General features: G+C 49.0%; 1 protein-coding gene across 1 annotated transcript in view; it reads left to right on the forward strand.

Annotated features, from left to right (window-relative positions):
* Window positions 1-27,968, forward strand: part of SCFD2 (sec1 family domain containing 2) — a 270,254-nt gene that overhangs the window by 24,527 nt on the left and 217,759 nt on the right. Inside the window, exon 3 of the mRNA XM_058667314.1 lies at window positions 18,721-18,848. Within this exon, the coding sequence (XP_058523297.1) occupies window positions 18,721-18,848 (128 nt within the window). The remainder of the gene's footprint in view (window positions 1-18,720; window positions 18,849-27,968) is intronic.

Genomic DNA, 27,968 nt, shown 5'->3' on the forward strand with positions numbered 1-27,968 from the left:
GGTTCCCCAGCTGTCAGGGAAATATAACTGAAATCCACGTTGAGGTTCCACCTAACTCCAGTGAGATTCACCCCCATTCAGAACTCTGCTATCACCTGCTGGCAAGGATGTGGGGAGAAAGGTACTCTGCTTCACTGTTGGTGGGAGTGTAGGCCGGTACAGCCACTATGGAAGCCTGTGTGGAGAGTGCTAAGAGGATTGAAAACTGATCCGTTGTATGACCCAGGTTTCCTGCTTCTGGGAATATATCCAAAGGAAATTATGTCTGCGTGTAAGAAAGGGATCTGTGTTCCTATACTCCCAGCAACACAATCTATAATAGCAAAGACATGGAAACAGCCCAGTTGCCCATCAAAGAGGCCTGGGTAAGAAACTATGGTAAAATCTGCCCCATAAAATACTACTCAGCCATCAAAAAGAATGAAGTTCTATCATTTGTAACCATATGGTCCCAATTAGAGACAATTATGCTCAGTGAAATCAATCCCCAAAGGACAAATATCATATTCTCTCTGATATAAGGCAACATTCATGCACCATATTATTTATTTAATCTGTTTTATTATGTCCCTTGAGATTTTTCCCCCTGAATGATATTTAGAAGTTGGTTGTTTAGTCAACAAGTGTAAATATATTTTTTTCATTTTAAGATTTATTTTTATTGGAAAGATTTATAGAGAGAAGGGGGCACAGAGAGAAAGATCCTCCATCTGCTGGCTTACTCCCCAAGTGGCTACAATGACCAGAGCTGAACTGTTCCAAAGTCAGGAGCCAGGAGCTTCTTCCAGATCTCTCGTGCAGGTGCAGGGTCCCAAGGCTTTGGGCCGTCCTCTATCACCCTGCCAGGCTACAAACAGGGAACTGGATAAAAGTAAAGCAGCCAAGATATGAACCAGTGCCCATATGGGATCCTAGCAGATGCAAGGCGAGAGTTTAGCCACTAGGCCTGCTGCCTTTCCAGGTGCATTAGCAGGAAGCTGGATGCAAAATGGAGGAGCCAGGACTCCAGTTGGCACTCTGATCGGGGGTGCCAGCCTTGCCAATGACAGCTTCACGTGCTGAGCCACAGTCCTGGCCCCTTGAGGATTTTCTTTAGCCATTCTTTAGAATAGATCTCCTGCCAACAACATCCTGTAGCTTTCATGCATTTGAAAATATTTTGATTTCATCTTATACCTAAATGGTATTTTCATTCAATACAAGATTCTAGGTTGATAGTGTTTTAATACTGGAAACACGGAACTTTCTTCTGGTCTTCATGTTTCTGATAGGAAATCCATTGTCATTTAAATTCCTTTCCATTTATTTGCTAGGTGTCATTTCTCTCTTTGCTTTCAGGATGTTCTTGTTTTTATTTTTCGAAAGTTTAATTGTAATATATCTTGGCAAAGAGTTTTTCCAGCATATTCTATTTGGGCTTTACTTAGCTTATTGTGCCCTGAAGTTTGATTTTTGCAGTTTTTAGCTGTTATCTTTGGATGATTTTTTTCAGTCTTAATCTCTTGTTCTTCTATTTCTGTGATTCCATTTGTAAATGTATGGATTTCTTCTTATGACTGGGACCAGCTTACTGTAAACTCAGCAACTTAAAACAGCGTAGGATTGTAATTTTAGCTTTTAGTGTTTTGGAGGTCAGAAGTTTAGTATCTTTTTTTTTTTTAAAGATGTGTTTGTTATTTATTTGAAAGTCAGAAGTACAGAGAGAGAGTGAGAGATCTTCTGTCCACTGGTTGGCTCCCCAAATAGCTGCAATGACCAGGACTGGGGCAGGCTGAAGCCAGGAACCAGGAGTTTCATCTGGGTCTCCCACGTGGACACAGGGGCCCAAGCACTTGGGCCATCCTCTGCTGCTTTCCCAGGCCATTTGTGAGCCGGGTTGGAGGTGGAACAGCCAGGACATGAACTGGTGCCAATATGGGATGCTGGTGCTAGGAGATGGAGGATTAGCTTGTTGTGCCACTGTTCCAGCCCTGCCCAGTATTGGTTTTTGAGACTCTAGGATGGTGGTTCCATACTTTCCTTACAACTTTCACAGACTGATTTGTTATTCCTTCATTACAGCCGTATCAATGCAATCTGAGCTTTTAACATTGCATTTTCCTGGACTCAGAATCCTCTTGTATCCTCTTGAATCTCTCTGATGGGTGGTGATTGTATGTGTGCAGCTGGATAATCCAGTGTACGTGTTATTAATCTGCTTATGGTTTTTAAGCAACATTTGTGAAGCTGTGAACCAGCATAACTGAAATCATGTAGCATTTATTTTTGTTTCAGGCTTTCTTTTGCTAAACAAATGATTTAGCCACATTATTTTTTTTAACCTTTTTTTTTTTTTGCAAAGTGTTAATGTTCTAGTCCATAAGTAAACCACTGTTCATGTAGCCATTTTTACAAAACAAATTTGTTATAATGATTACATGGATGATCAGGGTGGGAAGGATCGAGGTTTAGGGAAAATTGGGTGAACTCATTGGTTCTAAATTGGCTATTTCTTTTTGTTGTTTCTGGGGAAAGGGGAGAAGCAAAGGGGGAAACCACTCTTTGCACACGTCCAGTCCCCAGGGCTGAGGAACCGCCACCTCACATCAGCCCAGGGTCTCCATGTGTGCGTATTCCGAGGGGCCTGTCCACGTGGCTTGGATAGTGCTGAAATGCATTTTTTGTTGTTGTCATTGATGGAAGCCTAGACTGTTTCCAGTTTTTACTGTTCTGAACATTCCTGAGCAAGGTTTTGTGGAGAGAGGCTGCTGTTAGGCTTTCAGTAGGATTTATGGGTTATATTTTCAGTGGAAATGGGTGGGTGGATGGCATATGGTTGCCATATGGTTCGTTTTATGAAAACCGCCAGATGTTTTCAAAGTAATTACTGCTTTGCTCTCTCCAGCGCGTGTGAGTGCTGCTTGATGTGCAGTGTTGGCAACGATTGGCATCATCTGTTGTCAGGGCTGAGTGTTGTTCCTTCGGAATCCACTTGTTGGAGACTTAAAGTCTTGTTCCTTAGAGTGTGACTGTGCTTGGAGATGGGGCCTTTAAATAGTCCCTTCAGCGGACCCTAATCCAGTCTGCCTGGTGTCCTTGGACATACAAAGAGACGTCAGCCGCATGCATGCGCAGAGAGGCAGCCATGTGAGCTCCCAGTGAGAAGGTGGCCCAGGAGAGAGGCCTCGGGGAGTGCCAACCTGCCAACACTTTGGGCTTGGACTTTTTGTCTCCAAACCAGGAGGAAATGCGTTTCTGTTGTTTAAGCTGCACAAAGTAGGGCTTTATTAGAGCAGCCCCATGGGTCCATCCTTCTGATCTCAGGCATTCTTGAAGGTATGACTGGCATTTGGCTGTGGTTTGAGGTGCATTTCCCTGGGGACTGAGCATTTTTTGAAGTGGAGAACCTGGGCCCTCAGCCTTTTCTGGCAGACACATAAGATGGCATGGCAGCTTTGGGGGCTCATCGAAAAGGTAACCATAGAGTGAACATGACCCAATGAGTCCATTCCTGGGTAACACACCCCAAGGGATGGAAGGCTGATCTGTGAACGTTCACAGAGCAGTGCAACAAATGCAGTGTGGCAGCATGCCAGTGTTCACCAATGGGCGACTGGGGAAACGGAATGCACGAATTGTGCGATGAGATGTTATGTAGCCACAGAAGGAGGTGGAGGACTGCAGGATGCCACAGTGTGGATTAATCGTGAAAACACTCTGCTGAATGAAAGAGGGCCACAAAAGTCACATGTTGTGTAATTCCATTTGTATGACATTTCTAGAGTAGATGAATTATAGACATAGAAAGCAGCTTAGTGGTTACCAGTCACGGGCGAAGTGCTGCAAGCGGAAGGGCTAGTGAATTAATAAGGGGCTTTTGGCAGGTGGAAGTGTTTGGAACTAGATGGAAGTGAATGCTGTATAACATTGTGTATGAAAATAAGTGTCACCTGGTTATACACTTTGAAATAGTTTATTTTATTAAATATGTCTTACCTCATTAAAATGTAAATTTAATGTTATTAAAATGCGATTTAGTCACTGTAATACACCTTTGAAGAATGTCACGATTGTGTTCTGTGATGTATGTTTCGGTTTGGTTTCTCTTCTTTTCTCCTGGAACACCTCGTCACCTGGCCTGCCATCCGCAGTGCTCTGTCCCCAGTGCTGGGCGTGTGGAAGCACAGGCAGAAATGTCATTTAGAGAATGCTGTGTGACATGCCTCTCTCCTGCTTGCCACAAGGTGCTCCTGAGAAGGTGCTGCAAGATGGCTCAGGTACTTGGGTCTCCCACCTCGGTGGGAAACGCAGCTAGAATTCCGGGCTCCTAACTGGCCAGGCCCGCAGGTTTTGTGGCCATCTGGAGTGTGAACCAGAGGATGGAGAATTTCTTTTTATTTCTCTCATTTTGTCTTTCAGATAAATCTTTTTTTTTTAAAAAGATAGTTTATCCTTTTTTTTTTTAATTTATTTTTATTGTAAGGGAGATTTATAGAGAAGAGAGACAGAGAGAAAGGTATTCCATCCACTCGTTCGCTCCCCAAGTGGCCACAATGGCTGGAGCTGAGCAGGAGCCTCTTCCGCGTCTCCTACGCTGGTACAGGGTCCCAAAGCTTTGGGCTGTCCTCGACTGCTTTCCCAGGCCACAAGCAGGGAGCTGGATGGGAAGTGGAGCAGCTGGGACATGAGCTGGTGCCCATATGAAATCCTGGCATGGGTAAGGTGAGGATTTAGCCACTAGGCATTGTGCTGGGCCCTCAAATAAATAAGTCCTTTAAAAAAAACAGTAGTGAAAAAAAGCACGTGCAAGGGTTGTGCCTGTGTAGTCGCACGGTGCTCTTTGCCTGTGGTTTCTAGCTACTGTGAGTGTGTAACTTTCTTGCTTGTTGACTCGTGACTCTAAGAGACGCGTTTGGGATCACGCGTACCACACATGGCTGTTTGGCTTAGCTGCCCGCATCCTGCCAGGAGCATCTGGCTCAAATCCTGGCTGCACTGTAGATCCCAGCTTCCTCCCCTTGTGCGCCTGGGCAGGTGCCTGTGGAGGGTGTTCAGGAAGAGAAGCACAGAGAGGAACACTTCCTGCCTTTCAGATTATAAAAAACAAAAATTCCTGAGTGCATGTTGAAACGGTACTGAAGACATTTATCAGGGGCTGTGTACTTCCTGGCCAAGGAGTTGGCTGTGAGGGAGCTTGGTGGTTACAGGGCTTTCTTGGGGGAGAGGGATGGGTGGTGCAGTTGTTGTCCTGTTGTCCTTCCATTTGGAGTTTTTACACTGAGTTCCTGTCTCCTTGACCTGTACATTAATTTTGGAGGCAGAAATTTAGAAGGAAACCTCAAGATTCCTCTTTATTGCTTAGCCTTGGGGCTTAGAACCGGCACCCATATGGGATCCCAGCACGTGGAAGGCGAGGACTTTAGCCACTAGGCCACCATGCCAGGTCCTAACATCTGTGGTTTTTAGAAACATGCATATTAAGCCCATAGGGACATAGGACTCCACACCTATTAGCTTGCCTAAAATAACATGATGACAATATCAAACACAGGGGAGAAGGTGGAGAAAGCAGACCCCTCTGACATTGCTGATGAAAACGTGACCTTCCCAGTGTGGCAGGTCACTGTGTGGGTGATGTTGTGCAAGTGACATTACAGATATGCAGGACAGGTTAGCGGTTGCCAGGGTTCAGGGTGCCGGAGCGGAGACACTGCACATGGTTGCAGTGGGCGGCACAAAGGAGCTCTTTGTGTTCCTGGCTTGATCGCAGCCATAGTTACACCAGACATGCTCCTACAGTGGAGTCCTGCTGATCTTGGGGATCCCGGATGAGCCCCCCATTTATTGTGCCCAGATTTTGAGATCCCATAAATCACCAGGAGTCTGGAGTCGATCCAAGTGCACAAGGGTGGTTTATTCAAGCTCAGCACATGTGAGCCGAGTTATTGATTGAGAGCAGGCAGCTGGCTGACCGACCAGCCAGGTGGGACCAACACCCCTTATCGGAGTGTGGCCACCAGCATTCTTTATGGGTGTTGGCCTGAGTCCTGGCTGCACCACTTCAGATCCAGCTCTCTGCTTGTGGCTGGGAAAGCAGGAAAGATGGCTCACGTCCTGGGACCCTGCACCCATGTAGGAGACCAGGAAGAAGCTTCTGGCTCCAGATGCCTGGTTTCGGCTCAGCTCAGATCCTGCCGTTGCAGCCACCTGGGGAGTGAACCAGCGGATAGGAGATCTCTCTCTGTCTCTTCTCTCCTCTCTGTAACGTTGCCTTTCCAATAAAAATAAGTTTTTCAAAAAGATTTGTTTATTTTGAAAACCAGATTTATAGAGACACAAGGAGAAAGAGGGGAGGGAGAGTGCGCACGAAAGAGCTAAAGCATGTTCTTCCATTCGCTGATTCTCTCCCTAAATGACAGCAGTGGCCGAGGGTAGAACAGAAGTTCATAGATTCATCCAGGTCCCTTCAGTATGTGGCAGAGCCTCAAGCATTTGGACATCTTCCACTGCTTTTCCAGATCATAGCAGGGAGCTGGATTGGAAGTGGAACAGCTGGACCAACTGTGGTGCCCATGTGGGATGCTGGTGCAGCAGGCCATAGCTTTACTCTGAGCCATGACTGTAATGATATTTAACAAATCAAATGTGCTCAAGTTAGTGGCCTTGAAGCTTAGTACACATGAAGCAAGACTGCAAAAAGATCGTAGAACATAGTATTTAAAGGTGAATTTATCTTGGCAGAATTTTTTTTAATGCATGAGTAGTATTCTTTTCATGATACACATTTACCACAGAATGTTCGCCTGCCTCTGTGTGTGTGTGTGTGGTGACAGGCTTTGGAAGCATGGTGTCACCATGTGGTGATAAATTGTGCCTACGGTGAAGTGACTGTTTACCATGAAGCAGAGTGATGGAGGGGACTGCAGGCAGATGAGTTTGCTTCTAACAGCTTCTAGAAGACTGTCATGTACTCTTTAGTGTTTCCTGACATGAGTTAATCCTTTACTTTCCTCATTTTGAATCAGAGCCAGAACACACAGCTGTGCTCAGTCCGCGCAGCGTGGTGTGGCTGGCAGTGGGAGTTAGTCCTGGGCTGGGTCATGGACGTCGGTCCCAGGGATTGCAAGGGCATCCTTGAAGAGTCAGAACATGCCGAAAGGGGCTGTGGGTTTGGTTTTGGCATATTCTAACCGCCTGAAACTCTCGCTCTGAGCGACTTGGCTGAGGCCTGAGGACCTGTGTCCGAGCCACTTGCCTGTGCTTCCCTGTTGCCAGGAGGGTGTTGCTGGCAACACTGTGGTGATTAGAGACTTCAGTAAAGAGCTGGCAGCAAGCAGAAATACAAATGTTTATCTGTGCTGAGGGGAAGCTCAGCTATGCTTGATTATTTTGTGCAGAGGTTGAAGAGTGTATGTGTCCGTTCTGGTTCACCTTGAGAAAGCTTCCCTGGGCTTGCTGCAGTGTGGCGAGCATCCTGTTGAAGGCAGACCTGAGAACTGCAAGGACGCTTTCACCATCTGTCAGTTGGAGCTTATCATTGCTTTCACTGTCTCGAGCTGGCTGTGACTGCTGCACTGTTGAAGGCCTCCAGTGCATCTGGAACTGAGAAAAACATGACTTTTCTAGTAGCTCTAGGCCGATGCAGAGGGAGCATGCATTCTGTTAGGACATCCTAAAGCACCTAATTCACACAGTAGGAAGCAAATGAAGCGTTTAGAAGGGAGCACACCTTTATTCAAACCAAAGCTGACACCCCCTCCGTCCACGTCCACCTCCAGTAGTGCGGTATGCACTTGAATGGTGCCTTGCGCTTGCTGGGTGAGTTAGTCCCATTCGGCGTGCCCCAGGCCTCCGGTGCAGGTAGGCGAGTGGCTTGGCCCGGCTGGAGCTGCCGCCAGGGCACTATGGTTTTTTTCTTTTTTTGCATCCAACTGTGCTGCTGCTGCTTTAAAAAAAAATTTATTTATTTATTTATTTTTATTTTCTGTACCCCTCCCCAAATTCCTTCCCCCCACTGAATTTCCCCATGTTATTACTGTAGCATAGCTCTTCATAAACAGTCACATGCTCTTCATTGCGCGCATGGACAATGACAGAAGAGTCCAGCCTCCCATTGTCAAGATGAAGCTAATAGTCTTTTTAGTAGTCTATCTTTGATCTGGAAATAGAGATTCACACTGCACTGCATCCTCACATCTGGACATGACAGTCTCCATTACACAGTTACCACACGCCCCTCTTAAATGAAAAGTCACAATACAAAATCAACAGAAGGAAGAAAATAGAAATTCACAACACCATGAATTTTTCAAGAGGTTTTGATAGTTCAACAGTCCTGAGTTGCTGGTGATCCCGCCACTCCAATCACGATGAAATCTCTCCCGAATCCACTGGCTGCTGTAGTCCACCTTAGTGTCTCCATCTGCCCAGATCTTCACTGCCAATAATTGGCTGGGGTAGTTGATCAGTTTGTTCTGTCCTCCATCCTCTGTCATGGTACCAGTTACTCTCTGGAGGTTCTGATGTTCTACCATTTCCTCCATATGCACTTGGATATGCTGTCCTCTGCTCCATCTGAGCCACTGAGGAGGCCCAGCTCTGACACATGCACTCCCACAGTCAGCCCGTGGAACTTGCAATTCTCTCCATGGTTAGGGTTTTGAATCCAGCACTTCAGTTGGTAGGGAATCGCCCAAGAAACCTCATCTGAGGCCATCCCAGACCTGATTCTTGTGTGTGTTTGCCACAGTCTGTCACCCAGATCAGCCTACGCACACATTGGTGTTGCAGTTGTTGGGTCAGTTCTGTCTCCAACCCAGTGTTTTATGCAACCCAATGGCTGTTGGAGCTCAGTCCGATCCTGCCCACCACTTACTCAGCCTTCATGTAAACCAGTGGGACCTGCAGTCTAGTCAGAGCGACCCACAAAGCTCCCCACCAGGCCCGCCCCTGCCTTGGTTCCTGTGCTTGCCAGTATGTAGAGCAGTCTGGTCCCATCTGTCCCACATCCCATTCAGCTCTCATCCATATTAAAGTCCAGTTCGTCCCAACCAGCCCCACTATCCAGTCCACATTGGTACCAGTGGGTGCCAGCATGTGTCTAAGCCATGCCTATGCGTGACAGAATTTGGCCCCATTCCAGCATCTGCCAGCTGATGCTGAGGCAAAACCCAATCAGTCCACAGCAACACTGGCTTATGCATGTACCAGAAGGTACAGTCTGCCCAGCCTGGCTTTCCCTAATCCAGCTTACATGTAGGCCATTGGATGTGGCCCTTCCCGGCCTGGTCTACCCCCATCCCAGCTCTCATGCTCACCAGTGGGAGTAGTGGCCCAGCAGGGCCACAGCCCTTCACAGCCCCCTCACTGGGGCCATCTACCCCCAACCCCCCGTGTTTCACATGTGCTGGTTGGGTGCTGCAGCCCAGTCTGGCACAGCCCCCTCACCTCAGCATTTGCCAGTGAGTGCTGTAACCTGGCCAGGCCAGGCCCACCCCCAATTTCAACTCACACAGGTTGGGGCTACAGCCTAGCCCAGCCCTGCCAGCCCCCAATCCCGGCCCTGATGTGGACTGGCTGGTATTGCACCCTGACCCGGCCCAACCCACCCTCTATTCTGGCACTCAGATTCGCCAGTTAGTGATATGGACTGACTCAGCCTGGCCTGCCCCCAACCTGCACCAAATGTATACTGGTGGGTACTATATTTTTACCTGGTCTGGGCTGCTCCCCATCTTGGTTCTTGCACTCACCTGCAGGGAGCGGGTCCCAACAGAGGAGTTTCCCAGATTCCTCCATCCGGATCTCTCCCAGTGCCAGAAATCGTGCATACCGGTGGGCCCATGGGCCAGCCCTCGTAGTCCACCTCCTGTCCTAGCAGGAACAGTGGCCTTTCCTCATCTGCCCTCACCCATTTCGGCTCTTGTTGGGTGCTACAGCCCAGTCAAGTCTGATCCATACCTGGACACAGCTCACACATGGCTCCACAGGGGCAGAAACCTGGCCTAGACTGTCCTACACCAACCCTGGTTCTCACAAGTACCAGTGGGTGCTGGATTCTAGCCCAGTCTGGCAAATTCCATACCCAGCCCACACACATGCTGAGGGTTTCTGCAGCTATATCCAGACCAGACTGCAGCCCCCACCCTGGACCTTACACTCTCCAGTGGGGATCACAACCCAGCCAGGGCATCCCCTTTGCTCCCCAGCCAGGTCTACTCCCCTCCACAGATCTCCTGCATGCCAGTGGTTGCTCTGACCCAGCCTGGCATAGCCTCCATCTGTCTTAGCCTTTGCTTTTGGATGCTGTAGCCTGGCCTGACCTAGCCAACCTCCAGCCCCAACTCTCATTGGTGAGTGCTGCATCCTGACCCTGCTAAATCAGTCTGCTCCCATCCCCAGCTCATGTGAACCAGTAGATGTGATACCCTAGCCCAGCATGACTTGACTCCAACCTGGTTTCTGCATTCGCCAGTGGGCTAAGATCTGCTCAGCCCTCCTGGGTCTGCCCCCTTCTAACCAACCCACACACTTGCCAATGGGTGGGGCTACCTTGCCCAGCTTTCCTTACCCCTAGGTTGGAACACATGCTCACCAGTGGGAGCTATGGCCCAGTAGGGGAGTCTCCCAGTGTCCCCATTCAGCCCTCTCCCAGACCCAGAGCTCACATGCTCCAGTAGGTGATAGGCCCTTGCCCGGCATAGCCTGCCCCTCCATCTTGACCTTTGTATGAGCTAGTGGATGTTGCAGGCTGGCCCACCCTACACCCTGTTTTAGGATGCACATGCAGCTGCTGCAGCTTGGACCTGCCCAGGCTATTCTCAGCTCCAGTACCCGTGAGTGTTGGCGGGTTCCATGTTCACTCCTAGTTCAGCCAGTCCCACCCCAACTCTTGAGCTAACCAGTGGGACTTGTATTTCCATAAGGTTGGGCTCACTTATCCTCCACAGAATCTACCCCTGGGCCTGGTTCTCTCACTTGTTGCTTAGTGTCATGACCCTGTCTAGTGTGACCCGTCCCCTGTGCCAACACTCAGTCAGGTACTGGGATCTAGGTATGCTAGACAGGCCTCCAGCCCTAGCATTCATGTGGCATGGCATGAGGTGGTCAGTGATGGTCTGCACTAACAAGCTCATCTCAGAATTCCCATGTGGGCTGATGAATCAGTCTGACCCATACAGACCTTCCAATCTCTGCCCTCCAAACAACCAGGTCTCAGTCCCCTCACTTACCACCCAGTACGGTGGCCCTGTTGTTAGGTGTCCCTCAGGATTCATTTCTCACTTACACATATGGTGTCCATATCTGTGGATATCCCTAGGCAATATTTTGTCATCCTCATGTCCCCAGAGCTCATCGGCGGGCGGTCAGTGGGCAAAGCCTTGTGCCCGAAGGGCGGTGCACTGGCTGCCTGCGGAATAAAGATGGTGTCGGCTGGTTAAAAAGCAGCCGAGGGGGTCGGGGGTAGGCTTCTTCCTGCGCTCCTCGTGCCTGACCCGCCAGTGCTGCTTCTTGAAGTCCACATGTTTGAGTTGGTCTTTTCCTGTCACACACATGCCAGGGGATCCAGTGTGTGTGTGTAAGTGGAGGCTGACCCTGAGCAGCTTCTGCATGCTGGGTGGTTTCCAGTCTTTGCCATGATCCACGTGGTCTTCCCAGAAACTGAATTTGAACAAGGTACCTAGCTAGTCTCTCGGTTCCAGTTTTTCTTTGTCTGAAAAGCAGATGAAGACGATTTCTAAGGAACCTCAAGTAAGGTTCCAGTCCCGCTTGTTGCATGCTTTCCAGGTGTTGTGTTTCTGAGGTCCACAGCGTAGACTTCAAGGTGGCTGCGGTTTGGGATTTGCTTGTTCCCTGCTGCGTCCCCGGGCCCAGTGAGGGTCCACGTGCACCATGTGTTTGCTGAACAAGTGAAGCAAACCCAGTGCAGAAACTTTGACTAGGAAGAAATGGAAGAAGCCAGTCCCTGGCCAGGCAGTACCTGCACGCAGCTCGTAGGTGGATGGTGTTGTCCTGGGCGGATCCTTAGCTGGCTGACTGTGTCCTCTAGCTAGTGTCACACTTGGTTTCTGCAGAGTGTGTCTGGCCTGTCCCTGAGTATTGCTCCAGCCTTCATCATCTCCAGCGCTTGCTGCTCTCCTGTTCCTCTCCTACCTACTCACTCTCTTGGCTGCAGCTGCACTTGGCTTCCTTCAGATTCTTGGTGTCCTCATAGCCCACTTTTTGGCCATGCTGGTGTGGGCTAGCCCCTGGCTACACCTGGTTCTGGTCAAGGTCATCAGAAAAACAGAGAAGCACAATTTACTTAAAGAACAGTCAGGTGTGAGAGGGCGTAAACTCAGGAGGGAGTTGCCCCTAACAGGGTTTAGGACCATCCTCCCCCCGCTGCCCCTTTTTCACATCTGTATATTTATTTTACTTGGAAGTTAGAGTTACAGAGAGAGGGAGAGAGAGAGGGCTGCACCAACCAGAGCTGGGCTGGTCTGAAGCTGGGAATGGGAAGTTTCTCCCACATGGGTGCGAGGGCTTAAGGCCTCGGGCTGTCCTCCACTGCTTTCCCAGGCACGTTCTGGTGGAGAAGGAGCCAAAAATTGGTTCAATGGACAAAATCTTTATGGACAGAAATCTTTTTTTTTTTAAAGATATATTTATTTTTATTGGAAAGGCAGACATACAGAGAAGAGAGACAGGAAGATCTTCTGTCCGATGATTTCACTCCCCAAGTGACCACAACGGTTGTGCTGTGCCGATCCGGAGCCAGGAGCTAGGAACTTCCTCCAGGTCTCCCATGTGGGTGCAGGGTCCCAAGGCTTTGGTCATGCTTGACCGCTTTCCTAGGCCACAAGCAGGGAGCTGGATGGGAAGCGGGGCCACCGGGATTAGACCGGTGCCCATATGGGATCCTGGCACATTCAAGGCGAGGACGTTAGCTGCCAGGCCACCGTGCTGGGCACCAGAAGTCTTTTCAAAAACTATTTTGGGGTGGACTTTAGGTACAGCCGTGATGATGCTGAGGGGACACCTACATTCCTTGTATTGCAGTGTCTGGTTTGAATTCTGGCTCAGTTTCCCAGTCAGCTTCCTGCTAGTGCAAGCTCTAGAAGGCAGCAAGTTCATGGACTTGGGTTCCTGAAACTCATGTGGGAGACCTGGGTGGAGTTCTTGGCTCCCAGCTTTGGGTTTGCCTAGCCCTGGCTGATGCGACCACTTGGGAGAGTTAGACAGTGGATGGAAGATCTTTGTTTTGCTTTTCTTGCCTCTTCTTTTTAAAATAGAATGAAAATTTAAAAAATAAGTTTTAAAAGATTGTTTCTGGGCCCAGTGTTGTGGCTTAGCAGCTAAAGTCCTCACCTTGAATTCCCCTGAATCCTATATGGGCACCAGTTTGTATCCTGGCGGCCATGCTTCCCATCCAACTCCCTGCTTGTGGCCTGGAAAACCAGTTAGGGATGACCAAAGCCTCGGGACCCTGCACCCGCGTGGGAGACCTGGAGAAAGTTCCTGGCTCCTGGCTTCGGATTAGCTCAGCTCCAGCCGTTACAGGCACTTGGAGAGTGAATCATCAGGTGGAAGATCTTCCGCTCTGTCTCTCCTCCTCTCTGTATATCTGACTTTGCAATAAAGAAAAATAAAGCTTAAAAAGAAGATTGTTTCTAAGATTATAAGTTTGTTTATATCATTAATCTGCAGCCTTACTCAAACAATTTGTCAAAATAGTTTGATTTTTAAGACTATAAGGTAGTCAGTTTATCAAAAAATGTGCATTTCATGTATGTTTACATTTTGTCCAGTTATTAACAGTATTGACACTAATTGCATTTATACTTATTCAGTGGATCTTTTTATAGGACAAATATTTTACTTTTATATTTTATGCTTTAAGGGATCTATTTGAAGTCACAAATTGTTTTCTAGTGTCCATTGGGTACTCATCCTTCACTGAGCTTTGGCATTCATTAAAATCACCCTGTGGGCCTGGAGCACCAAAGCGTAATGGAAGCCCAAAAACAAACAGCAATTCCCAGACATTGGCTTTCTAGTTTCGGTCTCCTACTTTATAGAATAATCTAGAATCATAGTTCCTAGATGGAGCCTGCTGCTGTAGTGTTAACCGGCAAGGTGACGGACAGTGGTAGTGATGACCTCCAGTGCCAGGAGCTCGGAGCCATCTCACACAGGCGTGTAGGTCCTGAGGCAGAGCTTTGCTGCTCTGAGTCCCTTTAGGTCTGCATGCTCAGCCTGCTCCATTCTGCCCTGCACGGGCCAGGGAGGAGCGCTAAGTGTTAGCACAGAAAGCCAGCGCAGAGAATGATGTTTGTGCAGTTGTTCTTTGCTGACGTCCACTCTGTACACATGGACGGTGCGGTCTGCTGGAAGGCTGCCGGGGCAGAGCATAGCGCTGAGGTGCCTGTTTGCGGACTTTATGTTCTGAAGGAAGTCAGTGGGCTTCTCTAAGTGTCTTCAAAGATGGATCAGTGATAACAGCTTTGCTCAGGAGCCGAGGATCAAATGTGCTGGAAGTTCTGTAAATTTTAACAATGCTTTGAAATGGAAATGTAGTGATGGTTTTCAAAAATAAGTTAACACTTTATTTACCTTTTGAAAGTCTTTCTCAATGGAACCATGAAAAAAAAAAGCTTTTTGGGTGGGCTTGATTGTTAAAAAGATGTTGACCAGCTGTTTCTGTACTTAAGAGAAAATATTAAGCAAGATAAAGTAAGTTTATAGTGGAGCACAAAGGGTTTATATTAGGTATAAATAGGATCTAATAGCAGTTTGATTTGTTTGAAGCTGTAGTGTTTTATATAATAGGCGGGTTATAAATATTTCTTTAGCTGTTTTTTATACTAAAAATAGATTTTCGTCTGCCTGTGTTGAGGTGGGTTGAGCCCTGCTGCAAATATGAAGATGATGCATTTGATAGCGCCTCTCACGTGCAGTTCCCATCTCAGAGTTGTGCAGCCACTGGACAAATCAGTCTGCAAGTGTTAATGGAACCTGTGTTCCTAGAGAAGTAACAACTGGAATGTTCTGGAGTTTGTGTTCAACCTCTGGCACAGCAGTCATTGTTTGAGAACCTTCATAAGAAAAACTCTAGTTTCTAGATGTCATTTTCTGAAATCATTTATAGTAGAGTGCAATACTTTGTTCCTGAAATTCCTGTATATTGATTTGTCATATCTGAGTTTACGTGGGTGGGACATTTCAGCTTTGTAACTATGATTCCTGTCTTATCTATTGTTGATCTTTCCATGTTAGAAAATCAAGCTGTTGGAGTGGACATTTTGCTTTTTCTTTAAATAAAGATTTATTTAATTTTTTTGAAAAGGCAAATTTACAGAGAGCAGGATCTTCCATCCAATGGTTCATTCCCCAAATTGCTGCAATGGTTGGAGCTGAACCAATCTGAAGCCAGGAGCCTCCACTGGCCACCACCCCCGCACCCCTACCCTCCCACCCCGCCGCAAGTGCAGGGTCCCAGGCTTTTGACCATCATCCATTGCCTTCTGAGGCCATAAGCAGGGAGCTGGATGGGAAGTGGAGTAGCCAGGACATGAAGAAGCCAGGACACAAACTGGTGCCCATATGATATCCCGTTGTTTTCAAGGGGAGGATTAGCCATTGAACTATGGTGCCAGCTCCGACTCTTGACTCCAACTTTGTGCCTGTGTAGACCCTGGAAGGTGGCAGTTGCGGCTCATGTTAGTTCAGTTCCTGCTACTCTTCTGAGAGACCTGGACTGTACCCCTAGCCTTGCCTTGCCTGGGAAGGGTGTTGGGGGTAAACCGATAGACTGGAGCTGTCTTTCTCTACTTTTCAGTTAAAAATTTTTTTAAAGTGAAGCTGCTGACAGTGATTATCCATATGTACCTGCAAGTAAGTGGGGTGACTGCTGCTGTTGGAGTGCAGGGTCCCTTCTGTTTCGATTACTACTGCTTTACTGCTGTCGCAGCTACTGAGTTTTGCAAGCACTCACCTATTGCCAGGCATTGTTGCATGTGCTGTAAATATAGTTGCCAGTTCAGTTCTCCTAGCAGCACACTGAACATCTACTATTAGCAGCTCCATTTTACAGAATAAAATACATGTACAGAGAAGAAACAAGTGACTTTTCTGGAGACAAAACTAGAACCTCAGTGGCTCGTTCCAGAACCCATGCTCCTGCCCATTTGTAGTCTGTTAAAGGAGACCTCTGTTAGTAGCAGCCTGTGGATATATGGCTTATTTTCTCACTAGGAAAATGGAGAATTTTTGCACAGTTGAAAAAGGTAGTGAATTACATGGAAACTGTTGTGATCTTATAGGGTAGATTTCCATGAGCTTTTCTTGATGTTACAATTTCACTTTGGGAATGGTTTGCATGTGGAACTAAACCAATGTGAAGTGTTGCCTGTGGGTTGAGTTCTGTGAGCAGTGACGTGACTCCCATGCCCCACTTGGGTGGACCAGCACCTAGTGGGTGCAGGGGTGCAGAGAGACACCGCTGAGTATGGTTTTAACCTATTTCCGTGTTGTGTTAGAGCACCGCATTGATTGACGAATGCTTGCTTAGTGAGCTTAAATTGCCCATGTGTGATGTAGGAGTTAGCGTGGTGTGTTTAGGAGGTTGTTTAGCACAGGAAGTAGATCTTAGAGCTGTCACACACGTCTCCATAAACTGTTTACAGGAAGCAGAACCTGGCTGCATCAGTGCTAAAGGTCATGGAGACTGTGCTTATTCTGAAATACTTTCCTGGAAAAGAGCCAGAGAGTATAAGCCCAAAGTGATTGGAGTGCGCACCTACTAGTCAGGATTATGGGAGTAAAAATAGCTAATGTAACTAAGTTAATTCAGCCAAAATATTGCAGGCCTTGAATGTGCTGGCTTCACGCGGTGACCAGCAGGCAGTTTCTGTGGAAGTAATGGATCAGACATGAAGATAGCCCACTAACCGCAGGCAGCCACCGCTGCGTACCGCATTCACCCTGCAGTGGGAAGGTGCCCCATGTACACTCCTTGGTCTAGTCCTTACAGGTGCCCTGGGAGTCACATTGTGCTGGCTTCTGTCTACATACCTGAACCAAGTGAGACAAGAGGAAGAACCCATTAGTTGCCCAAAGTTACCTGTGTTTGTCCAGGGTACCCAGCACAGGACGAGACAACAGCCTAAATAGTGGGGCATTAGCCACGAGTGAAAAAAGACAGTGTCTACCTTCCTAGAAGCAGCTCGGCTTCCATGAGAGTGAGACGACCAGTAAATACGGGAACACGGGCAGGTGGGAAGTCAGGTGCTCCTAAGGATTGTGTAGAATTGCAAAACCCCAGGAGACCAGAGAGTGCAAGGAGAGGAAACTGGCTTCCCGTGTCACCTGCGTAGGACTTGGCACCTTCTGAAATGCCCTTCCGTCTCCTGGGTTTCCCTTCCCTGCTGTGACAGTTACTGCTTTTCCATGCAGCTGCTAAAGAGCAGATGCCCTTGAACTTGCTCTCCATTTCCACTCAAGAGCATAACCTCAGGCCTTGTCTTCCCAGCCGGGATTAGATGCGTGTAGAAACATGCAAGAATCGATGATGGCTCTTATTACACATTTCAGGGTGATTTCTTTGCTCCTGTGTCTGTTTCATATGGACTGTAGGTTTTGTTCTATAGTGCTACCGTATAGTGGACTTGGCGTGTCCTGTCCCTGCTGACTGCACTTTGAGAATTGAGCTGCAGTTACACTGAGGACAGCTTTGATCTGATTCACACCAGAGTGTGTTCAGTAGCGAGGCTAGTCCGCGGAGGAGGCACAGAGGATGGTAGGTGACTGCTCCTTATGAAAGGGCTGCACGTGCTTTGAAATGCATCCTCTGGTTTCCGCAAGATACAACTTACTAGGTTTAGCTTTGAAACTAAATTAACTTCTTAACAGATGACCCTCTGAAAACTGTGTTTGAAAGATGTGTGCATCCTCAAGTGCTGCCAGCTGGGCTGTAGGCGAGTCGGTGGGCGTGAAGGGAGGGGAGGTCCTTGGAAGGAGGCAGAGCGCCGCCTTGTCTCTTCCTACTCCGGACGTTACTACAGATGTGTGTCCTTGGCTCCACGGCCGGGATCTTCCGGACAGAACACTGTGGGCATTCAGAATTCAGACGTGGTGTGTTGGCTGCTGCCGGGGGGCGTGGCAGTAAGCCCAGGGGAGACCTGCCCAGGGCATGCTTTGTAAGGACTTCATTGTTGGCCAGCCTTCCTATGAGGACCCAAGTGGGCGGCTTCACACTGTGGTTCCCTAGCCCGGTTCCTGATGTCCACGCAATGGGAGGCCTGCCAGTTAGGACGTTTATTGAGTCTTTGAGCATGAGTTCTCATTGCTGAGTGCTTGGGGCTTGGCAGACACGTCAGTATGTTATCTCAGGTTGACATACTGCTTACAATCACCGACCAACTCACTTAATTTTTACTAATACAGCGTTTATATGACTGTAGCAATGTGGTGCTGCAGTAAGTGCAAAATCTGAAAAAATATGTTTTTATTTCATAGTCTTCTTCCACTCCTCATGACTCAGTATGCACCCCTCCGCCACAATTTTGGGGTTTTTATTCTCTTAATTCTCAGTGTTGTGTGCCATAAGCAAAGTGGGTAGTTGTGTAATGCTCCTGCTTAGAGCCTGCCAGCACGCAGAGCCTGCAAGTGCTGAGAAGCCTCCCAAGGAGCTCTGAGCTGCAGATCTGTCTGTCGGCAGTAGGAGCTGCTTCTAAAGCTCTCTCTGTGACTTTGCCACAGTGACGCCGCTGCCAGAGCCCTGTGGGACACCTTACTGAACACCAGGCACAAAGAGGCAGTGATGGAAGTGCGGAGACATCTAGTGGAAGCAGCCAGCAGAGAAAACCTGCCAATCAAGATGAGCATGGGTAAGCAGGTTCTTCCCAGGGGCCCGTGGGAAGCTCAGCTGGCGCATGCTCATTGAAGCCTGTGAACCGCCAAGTGCAGGTGTGAGGATCCTGGCTGACAGGAGGTGCACACTGTCCTGGGGCCTCTACCAGGGAGCCTTCCTCAGACTCAGCTTTGGGAACTTGAGGGGAGTTCTTGTTTACAAAGATTGATTCTTTCAGTTTCTGAGTTGATTTTGGAACTATCAGACTTGGTGTAGAACGCCTCCTCTTAATTCTGTTCCCACCCTTCTCTGCTTTTCTTCCCCCACTTGCTCATCTGTAGTAGATGAAAGTTCTCTGTTTTAGAGGGATGACAGAGCAGTGGGGCAGGGGGTGTTCTCTGGCCGGGCCTTGCTCTGTGTGGTCTGCGCATAGTCCATCTCTCAAAGTGTTAACCTTTCTTCCCAGGACTTTGCAGACCTATTTTTCTCATTTCTCATTTTTCTTTTAATTTCCAGCTTTGCCTTTAGTATTAGAAGGCTATGACCTCAAATAGCTGTTTCCTTTAGATCAAGTCAGAGGGGCTGGCGTCGTGGCATAGCAGGTAAAATAGCAGCTTCAACACCGACATCGCCAAAAGGGGTTGGCTCCTGTACCAACTGCTCTACTTCTTTCTTCTTCTTTTTTTTTTTTTTAAGATTTATTTCTTTTTATTGGAAAGGCAGATATACAGAGAGGAGGAGAGACAGGAAGATATTCTGTCCGATGGTTCACTCCCCAAATGACCACAACGGCTGGTGCTGAGCCAATCTGAAGCCAAGAGCCAGGAGCTCTTCTGGGTCTCCCATGCAGGTGCAGGGTCTCAAGGCTTTGGGCCATCCTCAACTGCTTTCCCAGGCCACAAGCAGGGAGCTGGACGGAAAGTGGAGCTGCCGGGATTAGAACCGGTGCCCATATGGGATCCTGGAGCGTTCAAGGCGAGGACTTTAGCTGCTAGGCCACCGTGCCGGGCCCAGTGCTCTACTTTTAATTCAGCTCCCAGCTATTGGCCTGGGAACAAAGTGAAAGATGATCCAGTTGTTTGGGCCCCTGTCACCTATGTGGGAGACCTAGACACTTTGGACTAGCCCAGTGCTGACGGCTGTGGCCATCTGGGGAGTGACCCATTAGATAGAAGGTCATTCATTCTGTCTCTCCCTACCACTTGCTTTGTAACTCCAATTTTCAAGTAAGTAAATATTTTTTGTTTTTCTTGAAAGAGAAGCACAGACCCAATGCTTTATTTGTGATTCAATCTTCTGTTTTTGATTTATTCATTATGCATGGACTAGAAAGAAGCAGACAGAGTAGGGTAGAGAGAGAGTGCTCAGCCGGTTCCTTCCCCTCTGGTCGTCACGTGCTGGGCTGGGGAAGCAGGTGTGGCTGGCAGGCCCGAATCGCTCGGGCGCTGTGTCGTCTCCTGCCTCGCAGGGAGGGTGTGCAGCCAGCTCTGCTGCTGCTCTGTTGATTTTAGAAAAGGAATTTGGCTTTTTATTTGCAGTTTGAAAGACTATGCTACATGATTTTATTAATAGATATTTAAGTATGGATCTTGAGTCTGGCTTACAGTTTTTGAAACTTGTAAAAACTTCATATATTTTTTAACAATATTATTTCCCTCTTGCAGTCTGTCCTAGGATACCCAACAGGCACCGCTAGTGCATTTTGCTGGGTGGGGACTGTTTTTTCTGCTGTAACTCTGAGCCCTTTGCCGCTGACCTATAGGGACAAACACCAAACTACGAAGTTGAAATGGACAGTAAACCGTTGGGGAGTAGTAGGCTGTGGAAGTACCTGGGAGGAAAGGGGACAGGGTCATGGTCAGAACAGACTCTGTGACTGTAGGGCCCTGGGCTCCGAGCAGCATAGTGATGCTGGGAAGCCTGCAGGAGTCCATCTTTCCTTCCTGTTTGCAGCCAGGCAGGGCCTCTGGCTCCTCACGTGGGCTGTTTTGAGCTGACGGGATTCCACGAGCAAGGCAGCTGCAGCATAGACACTGAGAGTGCTGCCGAAGGCCGTTGAGGAGCGGGCCCAGGGTTCCATCCAGGCCTGCTGCCGCCTGAGTGCACTGTCTGTTGGTGGACTCCTGCTGGTTGCCCAGCGTGTTCCCTGGGAGCAGAAATCAGGCTGCTGTCAGGCTGCTTGCCTCGCTGCCTCCCTGCCTCCCTGCATGCCCCCCTTTTTCCAACCAGCATATTGCAGGTTCCTGATGCATAGGTGTGGCGAAGCAGGGAGTCGTCTGTGCTGTCTAGCAGGGAAGCCGTGAGTGCTTGGCCACTAGACTGCGTCAGGTGAAGGTATTTGTGCTTCAGTGATGGAATCTGATGACAGCATAAATATCACAGCGGAAATCAATCTTTATTGCTTATTGCAAGGCTCCTGGGAGAGCAGTGAGCTTACATTTCTTCAGGGCAGTGTCTTCTAAAAACCTCGGAATCAAACATTGAAAAGCAAACCAAAGCAAGTAATTCCATAAGGAAGTCAAATGCAGATATGTGAGTTTTCGGTCAAGCGAAAAAAAAGAAAAGATAAAACTGTTTTATTTATTCCGAAACATCAGACATTGGGATGAAGTGAAGAGAAGAAAAGAAGGAAAGAAACAGATGATTGTTGGCAAACTTTTATTGTAGGCAGAACCAAGCAGGGGGCTCGGTGCACGCTCTGGGCATGTGCCAGCCGCCGTGCAGTCCAGGGTAACAGCAGGATTTCCCGTCTCGGCTCTGTAGCCCTGGCCAGGCTAGCTTGGGTTTTTTTTTTCCCCAAAGACAAGCGTACAGGTAACCACGACCAGTAACAACAGGAGCTGTCAGTTTTAAATATCAGAAAACATTGATGTGTGAAAACTGCTTCTCAGACAGCTTAGCATTAAAAACAGAAGTCATTCTCTGGTAGCCTCAATCGCTGGCATGCTTTAAAAAAAAGGATTTATTTATTTTTATTGGAAAGGCAGATATACAGAGAGGAAGAGAGACAGAGAGGAAGATCTTGCATCCGATGATTCACTCCCCAAGTGGCTGCAACGGCTGGAGCTGAGGCAGTCTGAAGCCAGGAGCCAGGAGCTCTTCTGGGTCTCCCACGCAGGTGCAGGGTCTCAAGGCTTTGGGCTGTCCTCGACTGCTTTCCCAGGCCACAAGCAGGGAGCTGGATGGGAAGCAGGGCCACTGGGATTAGAATCGGTGCCCACATGGGATCCTGGGCTTGCAAAGCGAGGACTTTAACCATTACGCTCTCGCGCCGGGCCCGGCTGCCCTGCTTTCCTGCCAACATTTCAAGCTCCACAATGTGCTTTAAACTGTGCACTGTTGTCCCAGCCCGTTGTGTGGATTCTGCTGAAGTGGAAGTTGTTCTGACTGAGACGGAGGCTTTGGCTGTGCTTGAGACATTAAGCAGGTTTTATTTTGAGACTGAGGATTCCCTGGCATTTAAATTCACGAGAGGGATTCCTCGGACCGACTGAGACCTCAGATCTAAATATAAAAGTTCTTAGTTCAAAGCCAGCTCACATTAAAACATTATGAGCACCAAGAGAAATAAACATTCTCTTAAAGGATAAAAGTTTAATTGCTAAAATGAAGGAAAAAAATCATTTTATCACTGCAGTATAAACACACGCCCTCTCTCTGAGAGCTTGTTTTAAAATTGTCAGCTCACTAGGGAGATGGGTTCCAGAAAAGTGACTTTTACAGCACTTAAAGTAAATTGTATTTTTCCCACCAGCTTTCATAGTGAAAAATATGTTCTGAAAGTGAAATACAACTGGACTCCAAGTGATGGCATTTGTTTGACTGAGGGTGGAGGGGAGATGGCCGTCAGTGAACTCTGGCACACACCTGGGGCACTTTCCCTGGCGGCCCATGTTGCCGAGGTCCCTGCTGGGCGGCTCCATGGGAGCTGGAGTGAGACTGGCCTGTTGACGTGGCAGTCTGCTTTCTGTGATGCTGGGGGCCCCTGCTCCTGGCCTCTTTCCTTGCCCATCAGTGTAGTGCAGTTGCCTCTTGGCCCTCCTTCCAGAAAGGTCGCCCAAGCGGAACCCCAGGGCGTTGGCTGTGGTCTCCTCCATCCTGACTGCTCTGTGTCCACATCCACAGCTGCCGGCTGCCTTCTCTGGTCCCTCCATATTTTTGATGATGAGGCCATCCCGGTTGCCGCAGAGCCCAGTGTCCGTGGCGTCTGAGAGTCAGCCCCAGTTCTACCTCTCCCCAACCAGCTTCAAATTCCCAGTCGAGGTAAATCAGGAAGATACCCCCTCCTGCGTGTTGGAGCAGAGGGGTAGCCCCACGTTCAGGGAAGCTCACTGGCGTTGGGGTGCTGTGTTGGAAGGCTGTTTGATAAAAGTGGAATGCAGCAGACCCAGGGAGAGGATGCCCCCTTCTTCCCACTTCAGCTTGTTTTCCGCCAGACTCTGCGCTGGATGTCTCTCTTCTGATGGCAAGTCTGTCTTCTTGCAGGACCCCTGGTGGGTTTCCCATTTTCAGTTTAGTTATGATTGAGTCCTGGTCCCTTTTTCCCAGCCCCAAATTCTCTTCACCTTGGCTGTGCTGTTTGGGGTCCCCAAATCTCTGTGGTCACTATTGATAGAAAAGTCTGTTGTTGCGTCTCCAGACAATAGCCCAATCTATTGCATCGTGATGTTTGTTTTTCTTTTCCTTGTTTCGAGAAAGAGACCTTCCGTTGACTGATTCACCCCCAAAATGCCAGCAGTCGAGTTGGTCTGGGCTGAAATCAGGGAGCAGGAAAATAGGGACCCGGTCTCTCATGTGGTTCTATGTGAACCGCGGCCTGCTGCTCCCAGTGGCCACTCTGATACCCTTTCCTAGTGCTGGGTGCTTCCATGTCAGCCCTATCCACTCACCTCCATTTGAAGTGTGCTGAGTTCTTTGTGAAGACAGTGCTGTCACTCCTTGAACTGTCACACTTGCCTCTGTTTCTGAGCCACTGGCTACAGCCTGTTTGCTGGCCGCTTCCCTAGGGAGGAGTTCCCGAGCTGAGCACAGATGTGTGCTCTCCCCCGCACCTGATTCATCGAGCCCTATCTAGGTGTTTTTGTTCCTCATTTTCCATCAGTGCCATCCCTACACCCATACTGCACTCCGAGCAGCCATGGCAATACTGATTTGAAACATGCAAGGCGCCCGGCGGCATGGCCTAACAGCTAAAGTCCTCGCCTTGAACGGCCCGGGATCCCATATGGGCGCCGGTTCCAATCCCGCAGCTCCACTTCCCATCCAGCTCCCTGCTTGTGGCCTGGGAAAGCAGTTGAGGACGGCCCAATGCATTGGGACACTGCACCCGTGTGGGAGACCCGGAAGAGGTTCCTGGTTCCCGGCTTCGGATCGGCACAGCACCAGCCCGTTGCGGCTCACTTGGGGAGTGAATCATCGGACGGAAGATCTTCCTCTCTGTCTCTCCTCCTCTCTGTATATCTGACGTTGTAATATAAATAAATCTTTAAAAACATAAAAAGAAACATGCAGGAAATCAGGCATTAGTTTGGTGTACACGTTCCCTCACCACTGTTGAGTGTGTGCTACTTCCTGGTTTGGGTCCTTGAGTTCATCCTGTCTGGCTGTGCTAACAGCTAGATTTTGATCTCAGTTATAACTTCTGCCTTCATAAAGGGCTGGGACGATGGGAACTTGCTAAACTGCAAAAAACGTGGATTAGAACCAACTCAGAGCAGCCAGTCTGTGATGAACATCCGGGGCCCCCTGGGGCACGCCCTTGCCTCCTGCATTGGCTGCAGGTGCAGTTTGGGGAACAGGGAAGAGGCTACGTTCCTTATAAGTTCTACTTTGTGAATTTGGTATGTTTCGCTCTTGTTTCATGGACAAGGAAAACTGAGGCCTTGCAAGATTTAAGTTTCTTTGCCAGGATTCCTGTGCCTGTTGTTAAATTATCATCTACCAGATCTAAATCCTCCCCTTTCCACTTCATGCTGCTGGGCTGAACTCCACAGGTCACAGGCTGCCTTCCAGTCGGGCCCTGCTAGGCTGCGCGGTGAGGACTGCTGAAGGGGGAACATGGGGTGGCAGGCTGCCTTCCAGCCGGGCCCTGCTAGGCTGCGCGGTGAGGGCTGCTGGGTGCGGGGCCACAGGGTGCCCTGTCCTGCTCGTGCCCTGGATGCTCTGTCTGCTCCCGTAACCTCAGCCGCCGTGGGGCCTTGCTGCAACAGCGGATCCAGTGTGTGGTTCTTCCCACACTTCCAGACCGAGGGGCCTTTCAGAGGGGCCAGCCCAGCTGAGCAGCGCCTCATTCCCCGAGAGCCAGGTGTCAGCTCTCAGTGCCCCAACTTGGTGAATCATTGTTACTCGACTCCGCTTGCTTGTTCCCTGTGCGCTGGTGGTGGTGCTGCTCCCTGTGGCCGCTGCCTGCCCGGTCTCTGCTAACGCTTCTGCCTGATGTGAGTAGCGCAGCAGAGGAGGGCCTGTAACCAGGCACTCAGATGTGGCATGTGGGTGTCCCACACAGGGGCTTAATGCACTGCTCCACAACGCCCTCCCCACATGCTGGCATCCTTTAACCCTCTTGCTTATTTTAATGCTCATGCTGTTTGAGTATAGTAAAATAAAATTACACCTTGGTACTATCATAAAACTAGTGGCCAACAATTATTCCTTATTAGAGAGGAAGATTATGTGAGAGAGAATGAACCCATCTTCTGGTTGACCCCCAAGTGCCCGTAATGACTGCATTTGGACCACAACTAGAGCCAGGAGCCAGGAGCCAGGAACTCAGTCCATATGTCCCGCACAGGCAGCAGAGAGCCAATTGGGTTGTCGCTGCTGCCTGCCAGAGTCTGCCCTCGTGGACAGTGGGTGTCAGGTGCCAGAGCTAGGGGGTCAGGGCTTTTGATGGGGAGCACAAATGCCAGAAGCACTAGACAAAACACCAGCTTTCTGAAAATAGTTTTGACTTCATAGATGACCTGACAGTATCTTGGGGACAACATTGTTGAGAACAATCATTTAAAAGTTAAAAGTTAAAAGTTTTCTCTGGAGGTTAAGATTGAGCTATTTCCTAGGGATTATTGGAGCCAGAGCTGGGTGCGGAAAAGTGGAGAAGGCTTGCTAATTTTTTTTATGCTGTTCATAGAATGAAGTCCTAGATTGTTTTCCTTTACTCAAAGCATAATGTGCTTATTGTCTGTTAGGTCCTCCTAAGATAATTTGCTGTCAAATTAACAACTTATTTGACTTTTTTGTTGCTCTGCATACAAAAAGAGAGTTTTAGTACTTGTTAATCTGATAATTAGATAAGCTGATTTATGTGAAACATGGTTTGCAAAATTCAAGGTGATCTTTGAAATGAAGATATAACATGATGAAATTGCTGTTTCCTGTGTGGCTAATATACATTATAAAAATAATAACTAGAAAAAAAAAAGACTGGGTCTGGTGTCATGGCAGAGTTGGCTAACCCTCTGCTTGTGGTGAAGGCATCCCATATGGGCACTGGTTTGAGTCCCAACGGCTTCACTTCTGATTCAGCTCCCTCCTAATATACCTGGGAAAGCAGCAGATAACCCTTGTGTTTGGGCCTTTGTACAAACTGGGAGACCCTGAAGAGGCTCTGGGCTCCTGGTTTTGGACCAGTTCAGGTAAGTGGTGAGTTTCTAAAGAAAATTCATTTAATATTCGCTTGGTCACTTAAGGAGAGAAGGTAGATTGAAGAAGAAAGTTGAACTGGAGACCTAAGCAGTTCAGTCATGGAGGGGATAGGAGGAGGAGACTCAAGACAGGCAGAGGGGGTGCTCACTGGGCACTGGGCAGCAGTCCACCCCTGAGCAGGGCTCGGGCCAGCCGCTCACGCCCCCCGCGCTCCTGTTGCCCCTCGTAGAGGGTGTGCTCACTGGGCACTGGGCAGCAGTCCACCCCTGAGCAGGGCTCGGGCCAGCCGCTCACGCCCCCCACGCTCCTGTTGCCCCTCGTAGAGGGAGTGCTCGCTGAGCACTGGGCAGCAGTCCACCCCTGAGCAGGGCTCGGGCCAGCCGCTCACGCCCCCCGCGCTCCTGATGCCCCTCGCAGAGGGAGTGCTCGCTGAGCACTGGGCAGCAGTCCACCCCTGAGCAGGGCTCGGGCCAGCCGCTCACGCCCCCCGCGCTCCTGTTGCCCCTCGTAGAGGGAGTGCTCACTGGGCACTGGGCAGCAGTCCACCCCTGAGCAGGGCTCGGGCCAGCCGCTCACGCCCCCCGCGCTCCTGTTGCCCCTCGTAGAGGGTGTGCTCACTGGGCACTGGGCAGCAGTCCACCCCTGAGCAGGGCTCGGGCCAGCCGCTCACGCCCCCCGCGCTCCTGATGCCCCTCGCAGAGGGAGTGCTCGCTGAGCACTGGGCAGCAGTCCACCCCTGAGCATCACATGTCCATCTTGGCTCCTTCCTTCTCAATACTGTTCCTTGTTTCTTCTTTTAGGAGCACTTTGAAAGCAGATTTATTTATTTTTATTTGAGAGCCAGATTTAATGAGAGAGAAGGAGAGACAGAGAGATCTCCCATGTGCTTGTTCCTCTCCCAAATGCCTGTGGCAACAGCCACGGTTGGGCAAGGTCGGTAGCCAGGAGCCAGAAGCGTCATCCAGATCTCCCACGTGGGTACAGAGGCCCAAGCTCTTGTTCCAGCCTCACTCCTTTCTCGGCAAGATCTGGCTTGGGAGTAGAGGAGCCAGGTATGAACCTCTGTCTGTGATGCTGCCAGGCAAGTGGTCACTCTACCCACCACATCCCAAATCCAGCCCCCTTCGGCTTTTTTTTTCGTTTCTTTATTTTAAAATCAGATTATTATTTGCTGTTGAATTGTTTGAATTTTTATATGTTCTGGAAAATAATTCCACCAGATGAATAATTTTTAAAAAATATATATATGTATATATATATAAATTGGAAAGTCAGATTTACAGAGAGAAGGAGAGACAAAGATCTTTCATCCACTGGTTCATTCCCCCAAGGGGTTGCAATGGCTGGAGCTGAGCCATTCTGAGCCAAGAGCCTCCTCTTGGTCTCCCACGCGGCTGCAGGGTCCCAAGGCTTTGGGCCGTCCTCTGCTGCTTTCCCAGGCCACAAGCAGGGAACTGGAAGGGAAGTGGAGCTGCCGGGATATGGACTTGTACCCATAGTTGAGGATTTAGCT

Source organism: Ochotona princeps, chromosome 7 (genome assembly GCF_030435755.1).
Source record: "Ochotona princeps isolate mOchPri1 chromosome 7, mOchPri1.hap1, whole genome shotgun sequence".
NCBI classification, from domain to species: Eukaryota; Metazoa; Chordata; class Mammalia; order Lagomorpha; family Ochotonidae; genus Ochotona; species Ochotona princeps.